At 43.7% G+C, this 17,500-nt stretch overlaps 2 protein-coding genes across 2 annotated transcripts in view; both read right to left on the bottom strand.

Annotated features, from left to right (window-relative positions):
- The window catches only part of nfxl1 (nuclear transcription factor, X-box binding-like 1), a 103,877-nt gene extending 92,167 nt beyond the window's left edge, over window positions 1-11,710 (bottom strand). Inside the window, exons 1-4 of the mRNA XM_036958424.2 lie at window positions 11,623-11,710; window positions 10,463-10,703; window positions 10,116-10,316; window positions 7,517-7,626 (exon numbers count right to left, since the gene is read on the bottom strand). Coding sequence (XP_036814319.2) covers window positions 7,517-7,626; window positions 10,116-10,316; window positions 10,463-10,694 — 543 coding nt within the window. The 5' untranslated portion in view covers window positions 10,695-10,703; window positions 11,623-11,710. The remainder of the gene's footprint in view (window positions 1-7,516; window positions 7,627-10,115; window positions 10,317-10,462; window positions 10,704-11,622) is intronic.
- Window positions 11,711-14,332: 2,622 nt separating this feature from the next.
- Window positions 14,333-17,500, bottom strand: part of cnga1b (cyclic nucleotide gated channel subunit alpha 1b) — a 34,402-nt gene continuing 31,234 nt past the window's right edge. Inside the window, exon 16 of the mRNA XM_036958428.2 lies at window positions 14,333-15,987. Within this exon, the coding sequence (XP_036814323.2) occupies window positions 15,760-15,987 (228 nt within the window). The 3' untranslated portion in view covers window positions 14,333-15,759. The remainder of the gene's footprint in view (window positions 15,988-17,500) is intronic.

Here is a 17,500-nt window from a genome sequence, read left to right as displayed (position 1 = left end):
GGTTGCTTGGTTACCTCATAGCGGTCGCGAAGGAGGGAGGATGAGGGCAGTTCTATTTCACCTCAGAAGCGTAATTATTACCTCAGAAAGGACGGTGTTTTTGACGGTGACAACCTGCTTGACAACCTGTTGCTTCAGAGAAAAGACTAGAAAGAGAACACTTTCTTTGCCATGTAGTTGTCTTTATATAAGTACATTTTGTTAAATAGGAAGAATTTAAGATGTTTTTAGATGCTAGCTAATGTAATACCTCAGCCTACCTAGTCAGCTAACCAGCTACAGTAGTTAGCTAGCTAGCCTGACAGTTTTATTTAGCTAATGTTAGCTAGCTAGCTACTGTAGCTGTTATTGCAGCTTTCTGTTTGTAGCGTTAGCTTGCACTTCAATGGCTTCCTGAAGGAGATTTTATCTTTCCAACCAGACAAAGTACGATGAAGATATGATGAAGACACCACTGATCTCGACAAGAGGGGCAACATTCAGAGAAACTCACAATTCAGCGTAACGTTAAGCAGTTAACTTCTATTAGATAACTGGACGGATTTATCTTTGTACAATCATTTTCCACCTAACGTTAGCTAGTTGCTAGCTACACATACAGTTCAGTGGAGGCTGTTGAGGCGAGGATGGATTAAGGCTGGTTGACGCCATTCCTCCCCTCAGCAGCCTCCACTGATATATATCCCATTCCAGCCAGGAGCCGTGCTCCCCTCAACAGCCTCCACTGATATAGTTCATGTCATATTGAGGTGTCTCTGCTATAAATGAAACCTGATCAATCAAAGGTGTAAGAATTTATGGTCATTCCAAACGTCGGGAAGGATGATGGCCAGCCACACAGGAGGGTGATTTTCACTGAGGAGGAGGAGGCCGTACCGAAATGCATGCTGGACATTTCAAAGTGAAGCACATGGCTTCCAGAATCAACCAACACTTCTTCTGATGGGGAATTGATGTGGACAGCTGGGCAAAATGAAATAACCTTTTGTTGATCAATCATTCTATTATATCTGAAATTATTATGTTTTCAATGAATGTCTTATCAGCACAACGTTTCAATTTGTCACTGTTTGCTTAAAAAAAAAAAAGGTCCCTTTCGAGCCAGAAGTTTGAGCTGTGAGACTGTGGAGTTGAAGCTCATCAGTTGTTTCACCACCTGGTGTCCCAATTCAACTGTTCTACCGGTTTCTTTATTTGACCACAGCAGAGTTCAATATGTGTGTGTGTGTGTGTGTGTGTGTGTATGTATGTATGTATGTATGTATGTATGTATGTATATATATATGTGTGTGTGTGTGTGTGTGTGTGTGTGTGTGTGTGTGTGTGTGTGTGTGTGTGTGTGTGTGTGTGTGTGTATTAGGGTTTCAAAGGGTCGGAAAACCTTTTCTGAATTTTATTTGTTGCTTAAATTCATCAAAAACAGTGGACCTTTATTGTGGGATACACACAAGGCAATAAGGCAATTCTAGGTCTTGTGGCATATTTTGGTTAGACTATGTCCAATTCAATGGAATGGAACCCTCTGCATGCACAGTGCACTCTTCCATCACACAGCTGATTCTCAAGATCTTGTACACTAATGAGATGCTATTGAGCTTTCTGGTAAGTTACTACAATACTGGGTGGGGTGAATATATTTTATATGAAATTCAGTATTTTTTTGTTAACTAGTAAACAGTAGCCTACAGCAAAGTGTGTTTAAATAACTTTAAACTCTTGTTAGTTTTTGCTACCATGTGGGGTTTTAGCTTGCTTGAGCCTGCTAACTGAGGAGTGTTAATTCACCTGTTTCCATACATGTTTCATTTTAAACATTTATCGTACAAAGGAGATGTTTAATCTAACTGCTTAACTATTTATCTGTACATTTGATGTGTGAAGACATCCCACTGCAGCTAATGTAAGAAAAAGCTGTGTACATGTGAATAAAAAAGATGCAACAAAGATACAGAATCATATGGCCAAGTGCATAAAGTTCCCTCAGCGCTCACAACAAGCAACCTCTGACAAAAGTCCCTCTACTTATCAGACACCTTACCGACAGCAACAGCTCATGGTCCTCCTGGAATCAGAAGTGTTTATGACTCAATGGAGGAACGTAGTCAGAGAAATGCTGATGAATGTCTTGCTCGAGCTGTGTGTGGAACTGGTTCACCTCTGATGCTCACAGGCAATGTGTATTGGAAGAGATTTCTGAATGTTCTTCGCCCAGCATACACCACTCCAACCAGACATGCTTTTATCTACTAATTTGCTGGATGCAGAGTTCAACAGAGTTTAAGTGAAGGTCAAGCAAATCATAGAGAGAGCAGACTGTAATGCAACCATCTCCGATGGGTGGTCGAATGTTCGTGGGCAAAGAAGAATGAACTACATCATCTCCACCCCTCAACCAGTATTCTACAAGAGCACAGACACAAGGGACAACAGACACACCGGTCTCTACATTACAGATGTGCTGAAGGCAGTCATCAATGACCTTGGACCACAGAAGGTATTTGCACTGGTGACAGACAATGCTGCGAACATGAAGGCTGCTTGGTCTAAAGTGGAGGAGTCCTACCCTCACATCACACCCATTGGCTGTGCTGCTCATGTACTGAATCTGCTCTTCAAGGACATCATGACACTGAAAATGTGGATGCACTCTACAAGAGAGCCAAGGAAATGGTTAGGCATGTGAAGGGTCATCAATTTATAGCAGCAATCTACCTCACCAAGCAAAGTGAGAAGAATAAGAGCACCACATTGAAGCTGCCCATCAACACCCGTTGGGGTGGTGTTGTCATCATGTTTGACAGTCTCCTGGAGGGGAAGGAGTCTCTCCAAGAAATGGCCATATCACAGTCTGCCGATATGGACAGCCCCATCAAGAGGATCCTCCTGGATGATGTATTTTGGGAGAGAGTGGTAAGCGGCCTGAAACTCCTGAAATATATGGCAGTAGCCATTGCAGGGATTGAGGGAGACCATGCCATTCTGTCTGATGTTCAGACTCTGCTTGCAGATGTAAGAGAATAAATCCGTACTGCCCTGCCCACTTCACTGTTGCTCCAAGCAGAGGAAACTGCAGTTCTGAAATACATCAAAAAGTGTGAAGACTTCTGCCAGAAGCCCATACACACCGCAGCGTACATGTTGGACCCCAAGTATGCTGGCAAGAGCATCCTGTCTGGTGCAGAGATCAACAAGGCCTATGGTGTCATCACTACCGTGTCTCGCCACCTTGACCTGGATAAGGGCAAGGTTCTTGGCAGTCTGGCGAAGTACACTTCCAAGCAAGGGCTTTGGGATGGAGATGCAATATGGTAGTCGTGACAACATATCTCATCAGCCACCTGGTGGAAGGGACTTTGTGGATCTGAGGCTCTTTCCCCTGTTGCCTCCATCATCCTCCAAATCCCACCAACGTCAGCCGCCTCAGAGCACAACTGATCCTTGTTAGGGAACCCACACACCAAAGCAAATATATCCAGTGCAAAACACATCTACATTTAAATGGTATTAATATTAATTTGCATATATTCCCATTAATTCCCATGGAATTCTCTGAATATTCCCCAAAATGTCTAATCTCAACAGAGAAAAATGGCCTCATGTTTGCTCCCTATTTCCCCCCAATAGAATCCCCTTTAACGAAGGAAGACATTATGACGTTAATGAAGACAGCTTCTCCATCAACCATTTCCAGGCCCAGGGACATGTACTAGTCTGTGGCGACCTAAATGCCAGAACTGGACAAGAACCTGGCACTCTCAGCACACAGGGGGACAAACACCTACCTGGAAGTGACAGCATTCCCTCCCCCATATGCCCCCCAAGGCACAACTACGTCAACATAACCTTCAGGTGAGACTAGGATCCAGCTTTAGCCCCACCCTCTTCAACATATATATCAATCAATATACAGTTGAAGTCGAAAGTTTACATACACTTGGGTTGGAGTCATTAAAACTTGATTTTCAACCAAGTTAGGTTAGGACATCTACTTTGTGCAGGACACAAGTCATTTTTCCGACAATTGTTTACAGATTATTTCACTTATAATTCACTGTATCACAATTCCAGTGGGTCAGAAGTTTACATACACTAAGTTGACTCTGCCTTTAAACAGCTTGGAAAATTCCAGATGTCATGGCTTTAGAAGCTTCTGATAGGCTAACTGACATAATTTGAGTAAATTGGAGGTGTACCTGTGGATGTATTTCAAGGCCTACCTTTAAACTCAGTGCCTCTTTGCTTGACATCATGGGAAAATCAAAAGAAATCAGCCAAGACCTCTGAAAAAATGTTTGTAGACCTCCGCAAGTCTGGTTCATCCTTGGGAGCAATTTCCAAACGCCTGAAGGTACCACGTTCATCTGTACAAACAATAGTATGCAAGTATAAACACCATGGGACCACGCAGCCGTCATACCGCTCAGGAAGGAGACGCGTTCTGTCTCCTAGAGATGAACGTACTTTGGTGCGAAAAGTGCAAATCAATCCCAGAACAACAGCAAAGGACCTTGTGAAGATGCTGGAGGAAACAGGTACAAAAGTATCTATATCCACAGTAAAACGCGTCCTATATCAACATAACCTGAAAGGCCACTCAGCAAGGAAGAAGCCACTGCTCTAAAACCGCCATAAAAAAGCCAGACTTCGGTTTGCAACTGCACATTGGGACAAAGATCGTACTTTTTGGAGAAATGCACTCTGGTCTGATGAAACAAAAATACAACTGTTTGGCCATAATGACCATCGTTATGTTTGAAGGAGAAAGGGGGAGGCTTGCAAGCCGAAGAACACCATCCCAACTGTGAAGCACGGGGGTGGCAGCATCATGTTGTGGGGGTCCTTTGCTGCAGGAGGGACTGGTGCACTTCACAAAATAGACGACATCACGAGGTAGGAACATTATGTGGATATATTGAAGCAACATCTCAAGACATCAGTCAGGAAGTTAAAGCTTGGTCGCAAATGGGTCTTCCAAATGGACAATGACCCCAAGCATACTTCCAGAGTTGTGGCAAAATGGCTTAATGACAACAAAGTCAAGGTATCGGAGTGGCCATCACAAAGCCCTGACATCAATCCTATAGAACATTTGTGGGCAGAACTGAAAAAGCGTGTGCGAGCAAGGAGGCCTACAAACCTGACTCAGTTACACCAGCTCTGTCAGGAGGAATAGGCCAAAACTCACCCAACTTATTGTGGGAAGCTTGTGGAAGGCTACCCGAAACGTTTGACCCAAGTTAAACAATTTAAAGGCAATGCTACCAAATACTAATTGAGTGTATGTAAACTTCTGACCCACTGGGAATGTGATGAAAGAAATAAAAGCTGAAATAAATCATTCTCTCTACTATTATTCTGACATTTCACATTCTTAAAATAAAGTGGTGACTAACTGACCTAAAACAGGGAATTTTTACTAGGATTAAATGTCAGGAATTGTGAAAAACTGAGTTTAAATGTATTTGGCTAAGGTGTATGTAAACTTCCGACTTCAACTGTACCTTGTCAGTTACACAACTGAATGTATTCAACTGAAATTTAACCCAACCCCTCAATCAGAGGTGAAGGGGGAGAGAGGGGAAGGAAGAGGGGGAGGGGGGGAGAGAAGAGGGGGAGGGGGGAGAGAAGAGGGGAAGGAAGAGGGGGAGGGGGGAGAAGAGGGGAAGGAAGAGGGGGAGGGGGGGAGAGAAGAGGGGAAGGAAGAGGGGGGGGGAGAAGAGGGGAAGGAAGTGGGGGAGGGGGGAGAGAAGAGGGGGGGAGAGAGAAGATGGGAAGGAAGAGGGGGAGGGGGGAAGGAAGTGGGGGAGAGAAGAGGGGAAGGAAGAGGGGGAGGGGGGAAGGAAGTGGGGGAGGGGGGAGGGAAGTGGGGAAGGAAGAGGGGGAGGGGGGGAGAGAAGAGGGGAAGGAAGAGGGGGGGAGAGAAGAGGGGAAGGAAGTGGGGGAGGGGGGAGAGAAGAGGGGGGGAGAGAGAAGATGGGAAGGAAGAGGGGGAGGGGGGGTAGATAGAGGGAGTAGACTCATAAATTCCACGTATTTAAGGTAATCTATTATTTATATATATTGAGTGTTAAGGAACTATATTAAGCCATTACATCACTTCCCTTTTTGCCAGGGTACCAAAATGAGGTCACACACATGCAAGATCCCCCTGTCATCCAACACCATGAAGAAAATAACTGGCAGTTGAAAAGACACAGATGGTCGTAGACCTTCATAAACCTGGTAATGGCTACAAGAAGATCCACAAACGGTTGAATAGACCACTGAGCCCTGTCAGGGTAATTATTCAAACATTCTAAAGATATGGAACCTTGAAAACCTCAAGGGTAGACGCCCCCCCCCCACCCCCCCGCCCCCCCAGGACAGGGAGGAGGATGGTGAGAGAAGAAATCCCCAAGAATCACTGAAAGAATTGCAGGCCTTGGTGGCGTCTTGGGGTCACCAGGTTTCAGAAAAGCACCATCAGACACCACCTCCACATCCACAGGCTCTTTGGAAGGGTTGCCAGAAGAAAGCACCATCAGACTCCACCTCCACAACCACAACCACAGGCTCTTTGGAAGGGTTGCCAGAAGAAAGCACCATCAGACTCCACCTCCACAACCACAACCACAGGCTCTTTGGAAGGGTTGCCAGAAGAAAGCACCATCAGACTCCACCTCCACATCCACAGGCTCTTTGGAAGGGTTGCCAGAAGAAAGCCCTTTCTGACCTCCAGACACAGATGCAAGCGCTGGGAGTTTGCCAAAGTTTCAGAACACTCATTCAAGGGTTTTTATTTTTACTATTTTAAAGAAACTCAAATATAAAATATATTTTGATTTGTTTAACACTTTTTTGGTTACTACATGATTCCATATGTGTTTATTTTATAGTTTAGATATCTTCACTATTATTCTACAATGTAGAAAGTAAAATCCTTGAATGAGTAGGAGTGTACTAACTATTGACTGGTACTGCATGTCTAGATGTATAGACTGTTTCGACATTTAGATGTTTTAGGGACGACAGAAGGAAGTTAGCTGATAGCTACATCTGGATGCGACATGTCTCGGTGCTCTGGGAATTGTGTTGTTTCTGTGCATTGTCCCTGCCAAATACACAGAACTAATCCAATAAAAATAAACATGGCTGCCATGGACTGTTGTAGTGTCACATAAAAGAGCCCTCAATGTCCTTACTCTCTAAATGAAAGGATCCTAATGCAGAGCCCTCAATGTCCTTACTCTCTAAATATATGATCTGGTAGGTGGGTGTGTCTGCGGGTCTGCCTGTGTGTAGGTGTGTGGGTCTGTCTCGGTCTGTGTGTCTGCGGGTCTGCCTGTCTGTGTCTGTGGGTCGGTCTGTGTCTGTGGGTCGGTCTGTGTCTGTGGGTCGGTCTGTGTCTGTGGGTCGGTCTGTGTCTGTGGGTCGGTCTGTGTCTGTGGGTCGGTCTGTGTCTGTGGGTCGGTCTGTGTCTGTGGGTCGGTCTGTGTCTGTCTGTCGGTCTGTGTCTGTGTGTAGGTGTGCTACTCACAGCCTGGGTTCTCTTGATGGAGGCGATACAGATAAGGCAGGTGATGGCACCGGACTGGAACGCATCACTCAGGTACTGACGAGTTCTCTCTAGGTCTGTCACATCTCCACCTGGAGAGAAGAGGAGAGATATTAGGGGTTCTGATGGCGACTACGATAGTAGGGGTTCTGATGGCGACTACGATACCAGAGGGTCTGATGGCGACTACGATACGAGGGGGTCTGATGGCGACTAAGATAGTAGGGGTTCTGATGGCGACTACGATAGTAGGGGTTCTGATGGCGACTACGATACCAGGGGGTCTGATGGTGACTAAGATACCAGGGGGTCTGATGGCGACTAAGATAGTAGGGGGTCTGATGGCGACTAAGATAGTAGGGGGTCTGATGGCGACTAAGATAGTAGGGGTTCTGATGGCGACTACGATAGTAGGGGTTCTGATGGCGACTACGATAGTAGGGGTTCTGATGGCGACTACGATACCAGGGGTTCTGACGGCGACTACGATAGTAGGGGTTCTGACGGCGACTACGATACCAGGGGTTCTGATGGCGACTACGATAGTAGGGGTTCTGGTGGCGACTACGATACCAGGGGGTCTGATGGCGACTACGATACCAGTGGTTCTGATGGCGACTACGATACCAGGGGGTCTGATGGCGACTACGATACCAGGGGTTCTGATGGCGACTACGATAGTAGGGGTTCTGATGGCGACTACGATAGTAGGGGTTCTGATGGCGACTACGATACCAGGGGGTCTGATGGCGACTACGATACCAGGGGTTCTGATGGCGACTACGATAGTAGGGGTTCTGATGGCGACTACGATAGTAGGGGTTCTGATGGCGACTACGATAGTAGGGGTTCTGATGGCGACTAAGATAGTAGGGGTTCTGATGGCGACTACGATACCAGGGGGTTTGATGGCGACTACGATACCAGGGGGTTTGATGGCGACTACGATACCAGGGGGTCTGGTGGCGACTAGGATAGTAGGGGTTCTGGTGGCGACTACGATACCAGGGGTTCTGATGGCGACTACGATACCAGGGGTTCTGATGGCGACTAAGATAGTAGGGGTTCTGATGGCGACTAAGATAGTAGGGGTTCTGATGGCGACTACGATACCAGGGGTTCTGATGGCGACTACGATACCAGGGGGTCTGATGGCGACTAAGATAGTAGGGGGTCTGATGGCGACTAAGATAGTAGAGGGTCTGATGGCGACTACGATACCAGGGGGTCTGATGGCGACTACGATACCAGGGGTTCTGATGGCGACTAAGATAGTAGGGGGTCTGGTGGCGACTAGGATAGTAGGGGTTCTGGTGGCGACTACGATACCAGGGGTTCTGGTGGCGACTACGATACCAGGGGGTCTGATGGCGACTACGATAGCAGGGGGTCTGATGGCGACTACGATAGCAGGGGGTCTGATGGCGACTGAACAGAACGAAGGGTACTTAACAGAACGAAGGGTACTTAACAGAACGAAGGGTACTTAACAGAACGAAGGGTACTGAACAGAACGAAGGGTACTGAACAGAACGAAGGGTACTGAACAGAACGAAGGGTACTGAACAGAACGAAGGGTACTGAACAGAACGAAGGGTACTGAACAGAACGAAGGGTACTGAACAGAACGAAGGGTACTGAACAGAACGAAGGGTACTGAACAGAACGAAGGGTACTGAACAGAACGAAGGGTACTTAACAGAACGAAGGGTACTTAACAGAACGAAGGGTACTTAACAGAACGAAGGGTACTTAACAGAACGAAGGGTACTTAACAGAACGAAGGGTACTTAACAGAACGAAGGGTACTTAACAGAACGAAGGGTACTTAACAGAACGAAGGGTACTTAACAGAACGAAGGGTACTTAACAGAACGAAGGGTACTGAACAGAACGAAGGGTACTGAACAGAACGAAGGGTACTGAACAGAACGAAGGGTACTGAACAGAACGAAGGGTACTTAACAGAACGAAGGGTACTTAACAGAACGAAGGGTACTTAACAGAACGAAGGGTACTTAACAGAACGAAGGGTACTTAACAGAACGAAGGGTACTTAACAGAACGAAGGGTACTGAACAGAACGAAGGGTACTGAACAGAACGAAGGGTACTGAACAGAACGAAGGGTACTGAACAGAACGAAGGGTACTGAACAGAACGAAGGGTACTGAACAGATATCCATGGGTTTAAATTCTGCCCACATTATAATAGTAATCCAACTGCAAGTGACCAAATCCTAATGACCATGTTCAGTTTGGTTAGACACACCCTATTCCTATGGGGCTAGTTAGGGACCGTCAATAAATTACGGGACAATATGTTCAAATGTCAACAGCTCCAAAAGTCTATGACTCAAAAACCTCTGACTGTAAATTATAGAAATCCATAATTGGATATTGAAAGCATTTAATGAGACAACTAAAATATTGTCCCATCTACATTGTGTAATTTATCCCCAGACATAACTATCCAGAAAGTTCCAGAAGGACAATGATCTAATGGTTTAACAGGCGGACTGGGACTGTGTGATCAACAGGGATCAGACTCAAGCACGAGCCATCAGTATGTGTTGTCTCACCAGTCTGGTCCGTGTAGGTGGTGAGCGTCGAGGCCAGAATCTTCCCTCGTTTACCATCCTTCCCCTCCACCTTCCCACCATCATCAACTATATCATCGACATCATCGTCTGAGGAGGAGCTGTACTGGCTCTGAACCAATCGCTGAGCAGCAGCCTGGTTGGACTTCCTGATCTCCTCAAACTTGGATTGGCTCGACGCAGCTGTCAATAAATAAATACAAGTAATCAATCCAGATAATTAATCAATCCAGATAATTAATCAGTCAGTCGATCAATCAGTCAGTCGATCAATCAGTCAGTCAGCAAGCACACTGACAGACAGACAGAGACTCTTCTCTCTCACTCACTGTGTTGTGAAGGTGCTGCCATGTTCTTCCCTCTGTTAACAGACTGTAGCTGTGTGGGAGCGTTCTTCCCTCTCCCATCTCCTCCTCTCCCCCTCCCATCTCCAGCCCACACACCACTAGGAGTCTTAGGGGATTCTGCTGCCGGGGCTGCTGCCCTCTCTCTCTGAGGTCGCGACGCTTGACCCTGTGGCTGACCACGCCCACGACCCCGCTGACGCCAGGCCGGATCCATGGTGATGACCTGCCACATCACAATACAGAACACATGGTGATAACACATATATGATCAGTGTGTGTTTCTGTTTTACCAAAGACCATTGGTTCGTATGGACCGTAACCCAACACCTAGGGACCCCATAAATAGGATCTCTTGGCATAGCAGCTGGGGCGTTGGGCTGACAGCTTTAATATCTGAAATATTTTTTAATAGTGCTCCAAAATTTCATTTTTTTTAAAAAACATTTTTAAACTTAGGCTCACAGGTGCTCCTTGTAAAAAGGGGTCATTTGGGACACAGTAGTTCCATACAGTAGGTGCTGTTACGACTGGATGCGTAACGTCAGCAGACTGACTCCCTCTCGACAACCTCTGCCAGACAAACCTACGCTATTTGTATACAGGTCCTCGGGTTATACGCCTGACTGCGAGAGAGGGGTACTTCCATGCACCGGCCGAACATGCAGACCGCTACTAAGCATAACAAGTTGATAGCCCCCAGATATCAGATATATCCAGAAAGCAGATTGCGCGTCTGAATAAGTAGGGTCTAGCTGATGAAAGCTAGCATCATATACCACCAATAATCCACAGGGCTAGCTATGTTTCTACAGAGGGCTAGCTAACCAACTTCGCCGACAGTTTACTAATGAGAAAAGCTATAGCTGGCTGTTTTAAAGGAGTTATCGCTGATCTAACGAGTTCACCAAGGGTTGAAGGAAATATTATATACCATTGTAAGTTCATGTTGTTGGTGACAGCTAATAGCTAGCCGGCTAACTGACGGCTAGCTCGCTTTGTCATTCAGGAAAGTGATAGCGACTCTAGCTATCACAACAAATACACAACTGCAATATTCGTAACACCCATGCATTACAGTACTGAGATTTGAGGAATTAAAAAACTCTGAATTATGTAATATTGTTTGTTTCATGCAGACATACCAGACCGTTCACTGACACGCCGCTCGCCTACACAGGACCACTCACTGCGCAAACTCCAACCACTGTGGTGCAGGCTGGGAATTGTAGTGATTAACAGGAGTCGTTGTCGCTTCACTTACTGGTGAGCCGGTGTGTCAAAAACTACAAGTCCAAAAGTATAACGAAGTAAAGTGGGCTTTGCAACGTGTCAAACCAACGCTGTGCAAGAAGTCCACTACACGTAAAGTTGGATTACGGATGTAACCTTGGTTCTCTGAGTAGTGTAACGGGTAGCTAAACGATCTATGGAAACACCTCCTCATGCGATGTGATTGAGATGCTGAATATGTTTACTGTCTATTACTCCACTAGAACTAGGCTGGACCCGTTGTTGTCTAAAAAACTAGTTAATTGCATCCACTGTGGAGACCAGTTTCATGAGGAGGTGTTTCATAATATGACCATATTTTTCCAGCTGCTTGCCGTCGTTTTGAAGTAATCACAGAAAAAACAGGCCTTGTTTTAAAGGCATTTTTCACCCTGCCAGCTCCTATTAGTTCTGTTGAGCACCGTGGCACCAACTTGCCTTCCAAACAGTCTATTGTCCAGCCTACTAGAACCCCACGGAGGAAAGGCACAGACGGTTGGCGACCTGTTGCTCTACTCAGAGAACCAAGGTTACACCCGTAACCCAACATTCTCGTAGCGGGTCGCCAAATGACCTATGGGAGAGGCTGTACCAAAGAGGTGGTTCGGATAACTCAACTTAGTCCAGATGAGCCCCTGGGACATTATTGTTTCCACCACAGGATGCAAAATAATATAATTACCAAACAGGGTAAAACAGAATTTCAACTGTGGCAAACCGTGGCAAACCGTATACACAAGCAAGCTGGAATTTACAACATGAGACTTCAAACAGCCTCGCTGACGCTTGATAAGTGGTTGATTTTGCATTTTTCGACAGAGGGGATCAAGCTGATTCTATACTATTTTACAGAGGCCAGTTCATGAAGGAAGGCTTGCTCATTAAAGTTTTCTAGAAAGCGTCTATGACAAATCAGGACAGGATGTTTCACTGAGCAGCCATTACGAACCCAAGTTGTAAAACAGTGATCACTAAGGTCATTACAGAAAACACCAGACTGATATCAGGATTATTTGTGAAGAAGAACCTCAAGAAGAGTAGCCTTTTCTGGGTGTTTGGAGTCATACCTCGTAGGATTGGTAATAATCTGAGAAAGATTTAGGGAGTCCCATTGCTTTAGGACTTGGTAGGGTGGTTTAAGCATGTCCCAGTTGAGGTAGCAGTTTACCTAGCAGGACAAATTCAGACTTAGTGTAAGTGGCCAGTAGAGAGTTTAGGGCAGGTACAGGCCGGTGTTGATGGTGGACGATAACGCCCAGCAAGGAAATCAAGGAAGACGCTATGTCTGACGCCATCAAGGAAAACACTATGTCTGGCGCAAACCAACACCTCACATCACCCCGAGAACACCATCCCCACAATGAACCATGGTGGTGGCAGCATCATGCTGTGGGGATGATTTTTATCAGCAGGGACTGGGAAACTGGTCAGAATTGAAGGAATGATGGATGGCGCTAAATACAGGGAAATTCTTGAGGGAAACCTGTTTCAGTCAACCAGAGATTTGAGACTGGGATGGAGATTCACCTTCCAGCAGAACAATGACCCAAAGCATACTGCTAAAGCAACACTCGAGTGGTTTAAGGGGAAACATCTTGGAATGGCCCAAACCTTCTTCCAATTGAAAATCTCTGTACCGGTAGCCCCTGTATATTGTTATTTTCTGCTGCTCTTTAATGATTTGTTTTTCTTACTTTTTTTTGTATTTTCTTAAAACTGCATGGTTGGTTAAGGGCTTGTAAGTAAACATTTACACCTGTTGTATTCGGCATATGTGACAAATACAATTTGATTTGATTTACTCATTCCAGGGTTTTTCTTTATTGTTAGTATTTTCTACATTGTAGAATAATAGTGAAGACATCAAAACTATGGAGTAACAAAAAAGAAGAAGAAGAAGAAACTAAACTGTTTTGTTGTAAGAAGAAGCTGGTGGTTTCCCACTCTGCCTCTGTTCAACTTAGTCACACGGCCAAAGACAAAGAGACCTATTGTTGGTCCATCGTCTTCTGTTGGTATCTTTCAAGGGCACAGCTGTGTGGCTATATGAAGAGAACAGAGGCTAGCTTGAGCAGCAGTGACAATTCTATCAGCGGAAAGGGAGTACTGTTCCCATCATGCTCTCACACACCTGCTGAACTGGCATCTAGAAAAAAGGTTCTAAAAGCTGAGAACCAACTCTGTTCGTTGGGCTCGTAAACTCTGCACTGTTGAGTGACTGTTCACCCTTGCAGATTTGCAGAATCTGATAATAAAAAGTTGTTTGTTTAGAAATATCTCTTCCTTTCGATCATAATTTCAATTTTTAGAATAACGGCTGTAACCTAACAAAATGTGGAAAAGGGACAAGGGGTCTGAATACTTTCCTAATGCACAGTATCTTAAATGACCACGTTTTCATGAATTTGATGATTTGCAGAAGCCCATTCAAAAACAGTACATGCCTTGCACCAGGAAGTGGGTCTTTCATTGTGTGTTAGGCTGCCTGTCTAAACGCAGCCTGAGAAATAAACTGGCCAATCTTATATTCTGTTCTCTTCTGTGGACACACATATATAAATGACAATGAGACAGTGCTTCCTTATAAAATGTCTTTATTGTGTTTATTGCTTCAACTTTATACTTTACCATCGCTCATCACTACGGTAACAATACTTTACAATAACTAGCTTTTATTTCCAACAACATATTGATCCAAACAAACCACCAATTCACCTATCCATTGTTCAAAGATTGATTGATTAAACATATCCAATAAGTATTGATTGATTAAACATATCCAATAAGTATTGATTGATTAAACATATCCAATAAGTATTGATTGATTAAACATATCCAATAAGTATTGATTGATTAAACATATCCAATAAGTATTTTCGACACTTCAAATACTGTAACAATTTATTGTTTGTAATTTACAAAATGTTTGTAGGCCGACTGTATGTTGTGGATCGTTTGTAAATGATTTAAATTCTACTGTGCAGCATAATAAAGAAGGTATTATTATTAATAATACTAAATCAAATATCACATATCAATGAAGTAATATTTTACATCAGATATCACCTACAGACATTGGATACTTTAATAGTGAGAATATATTACATAATAATAGAAAATAAATCACTTTCTAAACAACAAATAAGAACAATAGCTTATTTTGGGGCTTTTAAAAGGTTATTAATAATGGGGCTTTTAAAAGGTTATTAATAATGGGGCTTTTTAAAGGTTATACATCATGGGGCTTTTTAAAGGTTATACATCATGGGTTTTTTAAAAGGATATTAATAATGGGGCTTTTAAAAGGTTATTAATAATGGGGCTTTTAAAAGGTTATTAATAATGGGGCTTTTAAAAGGTTATTAATAATGGGGCTTTTAAAAGGTTATACATCATGGGGCTTTTTAAAGGTTATACATCAGGGGCTTTTAAAGGTTATACATCATGGGGCTTTTTAAAGGTTATACATCATGGGGCTTTTAAAGGTTATACATCAGGGGGCTTTTAAAAGGTTATACATCATGGGGCTTTTAAAGGTTATACATCATGGGGCTTTTAAAGGTTATTCATAATGGGGCTTTTAGAGGTTATACATCAAGTGGTGGTGAATATTTGGTGGACAGAACAAGACAACAAGAATAAAAAGTTATTCTGATCTGTCATTCTCTTTGTACCGATTCAGAAAGGACTGTATATCAAGTAGACTATGCTGTTTCCCCCCCCCTATGGCTCTTTTGGTCACCTGTGGAACAACCCACTCAAGATACTGAGAGGTCAGTCAACTCTTGGTGTCACTCTAATTCCTCTACCACCTGGATGCCATTGACACGTGCTGTTGTTGTTTAGTGATCCTTTCCCAACCACGTTGCTCTGCTTGCTCTGACATCGTTACATTATGGTAATTTAGCGAACACTCTTACCCAGAGCGACTTCCAGTCAGTCAACTATAGTAGGTAGGTAAGACCTTCCTCAAAAAACATAATGAACACAGAACAGCGGGACTCTTTCTTCTACTCTGTGGTTGCCACAGTACCCATCTCCACCCCGATCTCCTCGACCTCCTGGACTGGAGCCACCACTTTCTTCTCTAGCCGGGTGACTCTGCGTTTCAGTCTGCTCTGGCCCGCCTCGTGTTCGGCGAGGAGCCGGGCGTATCGCGTCTGGAGGGACTCCAGCGTTGCTGTCATCCTCTCCACCTTCTCTTCCATGTCCTTGGGGTCCGGGCCCTGCGCCGCCACCTAGTGAACCATCAATACTTTTGATTAATGAGTTAATCAATTGGTCGGACAGTTAGTCGATCAGATAATCAATTAATAACCAAAACTCCTCCATATCCTTGGGGTCCGGGCCTTCTTCGCCACCTAATCATCAATCAATACATCCGTCAGTTGGTCGGTCGGCTAACTGATCAGTCAGTCAATGAATCAAAAAGTAACTCAATCAGCCTTCCAGGTTCAGCAGGTTGTCCTACAGCATGGCCCAAGCATCATGTCCTTCACCCTAACTAACCCTAACTACTGTGTTGTAGCTGAATTATAGATGTGTTTTATAGATGTTATAGCTGTTTTATAGCGGTGTTATAAATGTATTATAGAGATGTTATAGAGGTGTTATATAGAGGTGTTATAGATGTGTTATATAGAGGTGTTATAGATGTGTTATAGATGTGTTATAGAGGAGTTAGAGAGGGGTTATAGATGTGTTATATAGAGGTGTTATATAGAGATGTTATAGAGGTGTTATAGATGTGTTATAGATGTGTTATAGAGGAGTTTGAGAGAGGTTATAGAGGTGTTATATAGAGGTGTTATATAGAGATGTTATAGAGGTGTTATAGATGTATTATAGAGGTGTTATAGAGGTGTTATAGATGTGTTATATAGAGGTGTTATATAGAGGTGTTATAGAGGCGTTATAGAGGTGCTGTAGAGGTGTTATATAGAGGTGTTATAGAGGTGTTATAGATGTATTATAGAGGTGTTATAGAGGTGTTATAGATGTGTTATATAGAGGTGTTATAGAGGCGTTATAGAGGTGCTATAGAGGTGTTATATAGAGGTGTTATAGAGGTGTTATAGAGGCGTTATAGAGATGTTATATAGGTGTTATATAGAGGTGTTATATAGAGGTGTTATGGAGATGTTATAGAGGTGTTATAGAGGTGTTATAGAGGCGTTATAGAGGTGTTATAGATGTGTTATATAGAGGTGTTATAGAGGAGTTATAAAGGGGTTATAGAGGAGTTATAGAGGTGTTATAGAGTTTTATAGAGTTGTTATATAGAGGTGTTATAGAGGTTTATAGAGGTGTTATTTAGAGTTGTTATAAAGGTGTTATAGAGGTGTTATAGAGGTGTTATATAGAGGTGTTATATAGAAGTGTTATATAGAGGGGTTATAGAGGCATTATAGAGGTGTTATAGAGGTGTTATAGATGTAGTATAGAGGTGTTATAGATGTGTTATATAGAGGTGTTATATAGAGGTGTTATAGAGGCGTTATAGAGGCGTTATAGAGGCGTTATAGAGGCGTTATAGATGTGTTATATAGAGGTGTTTTCGAGGAGTTATAAAGGGGTTATAGAGGAGTTATAGAGGTGTTATAGAGTTTTATAGAGTTGTTATATAGAGGTGTTATAGAGGTTTATAGAGATGTTATATAGAGTTGTTATAGAGGTGTTATAGAGACGTTATAGAGGTGTTATATAGAGGTGTTATAAATAGGTGTTATATAGAGGTGTTATAGAGGCGTT

The sequence above is a fragment of the Oncorhynchus mykiss genome, chromosome 21, assembly GCF_057628025.1.
Source record: "Oncorhynchus mykiss isolate SJ-2025 chromosome 21, ASM5762802v1, whole genome shotgun sequence".
NCBI classification, from domain to species: Eukaryota; Metazoa; Chordata; class Actinopteri; order Salmoniformes; family Salmonidae; genus Oncorhynchus; species Oncorhynchus mykiss.
The sequence above is the reverse complement of the archived record's forward strand: the minus strand, read 5'-3'. Positions and strand labels throughout refer to the sequence as shown.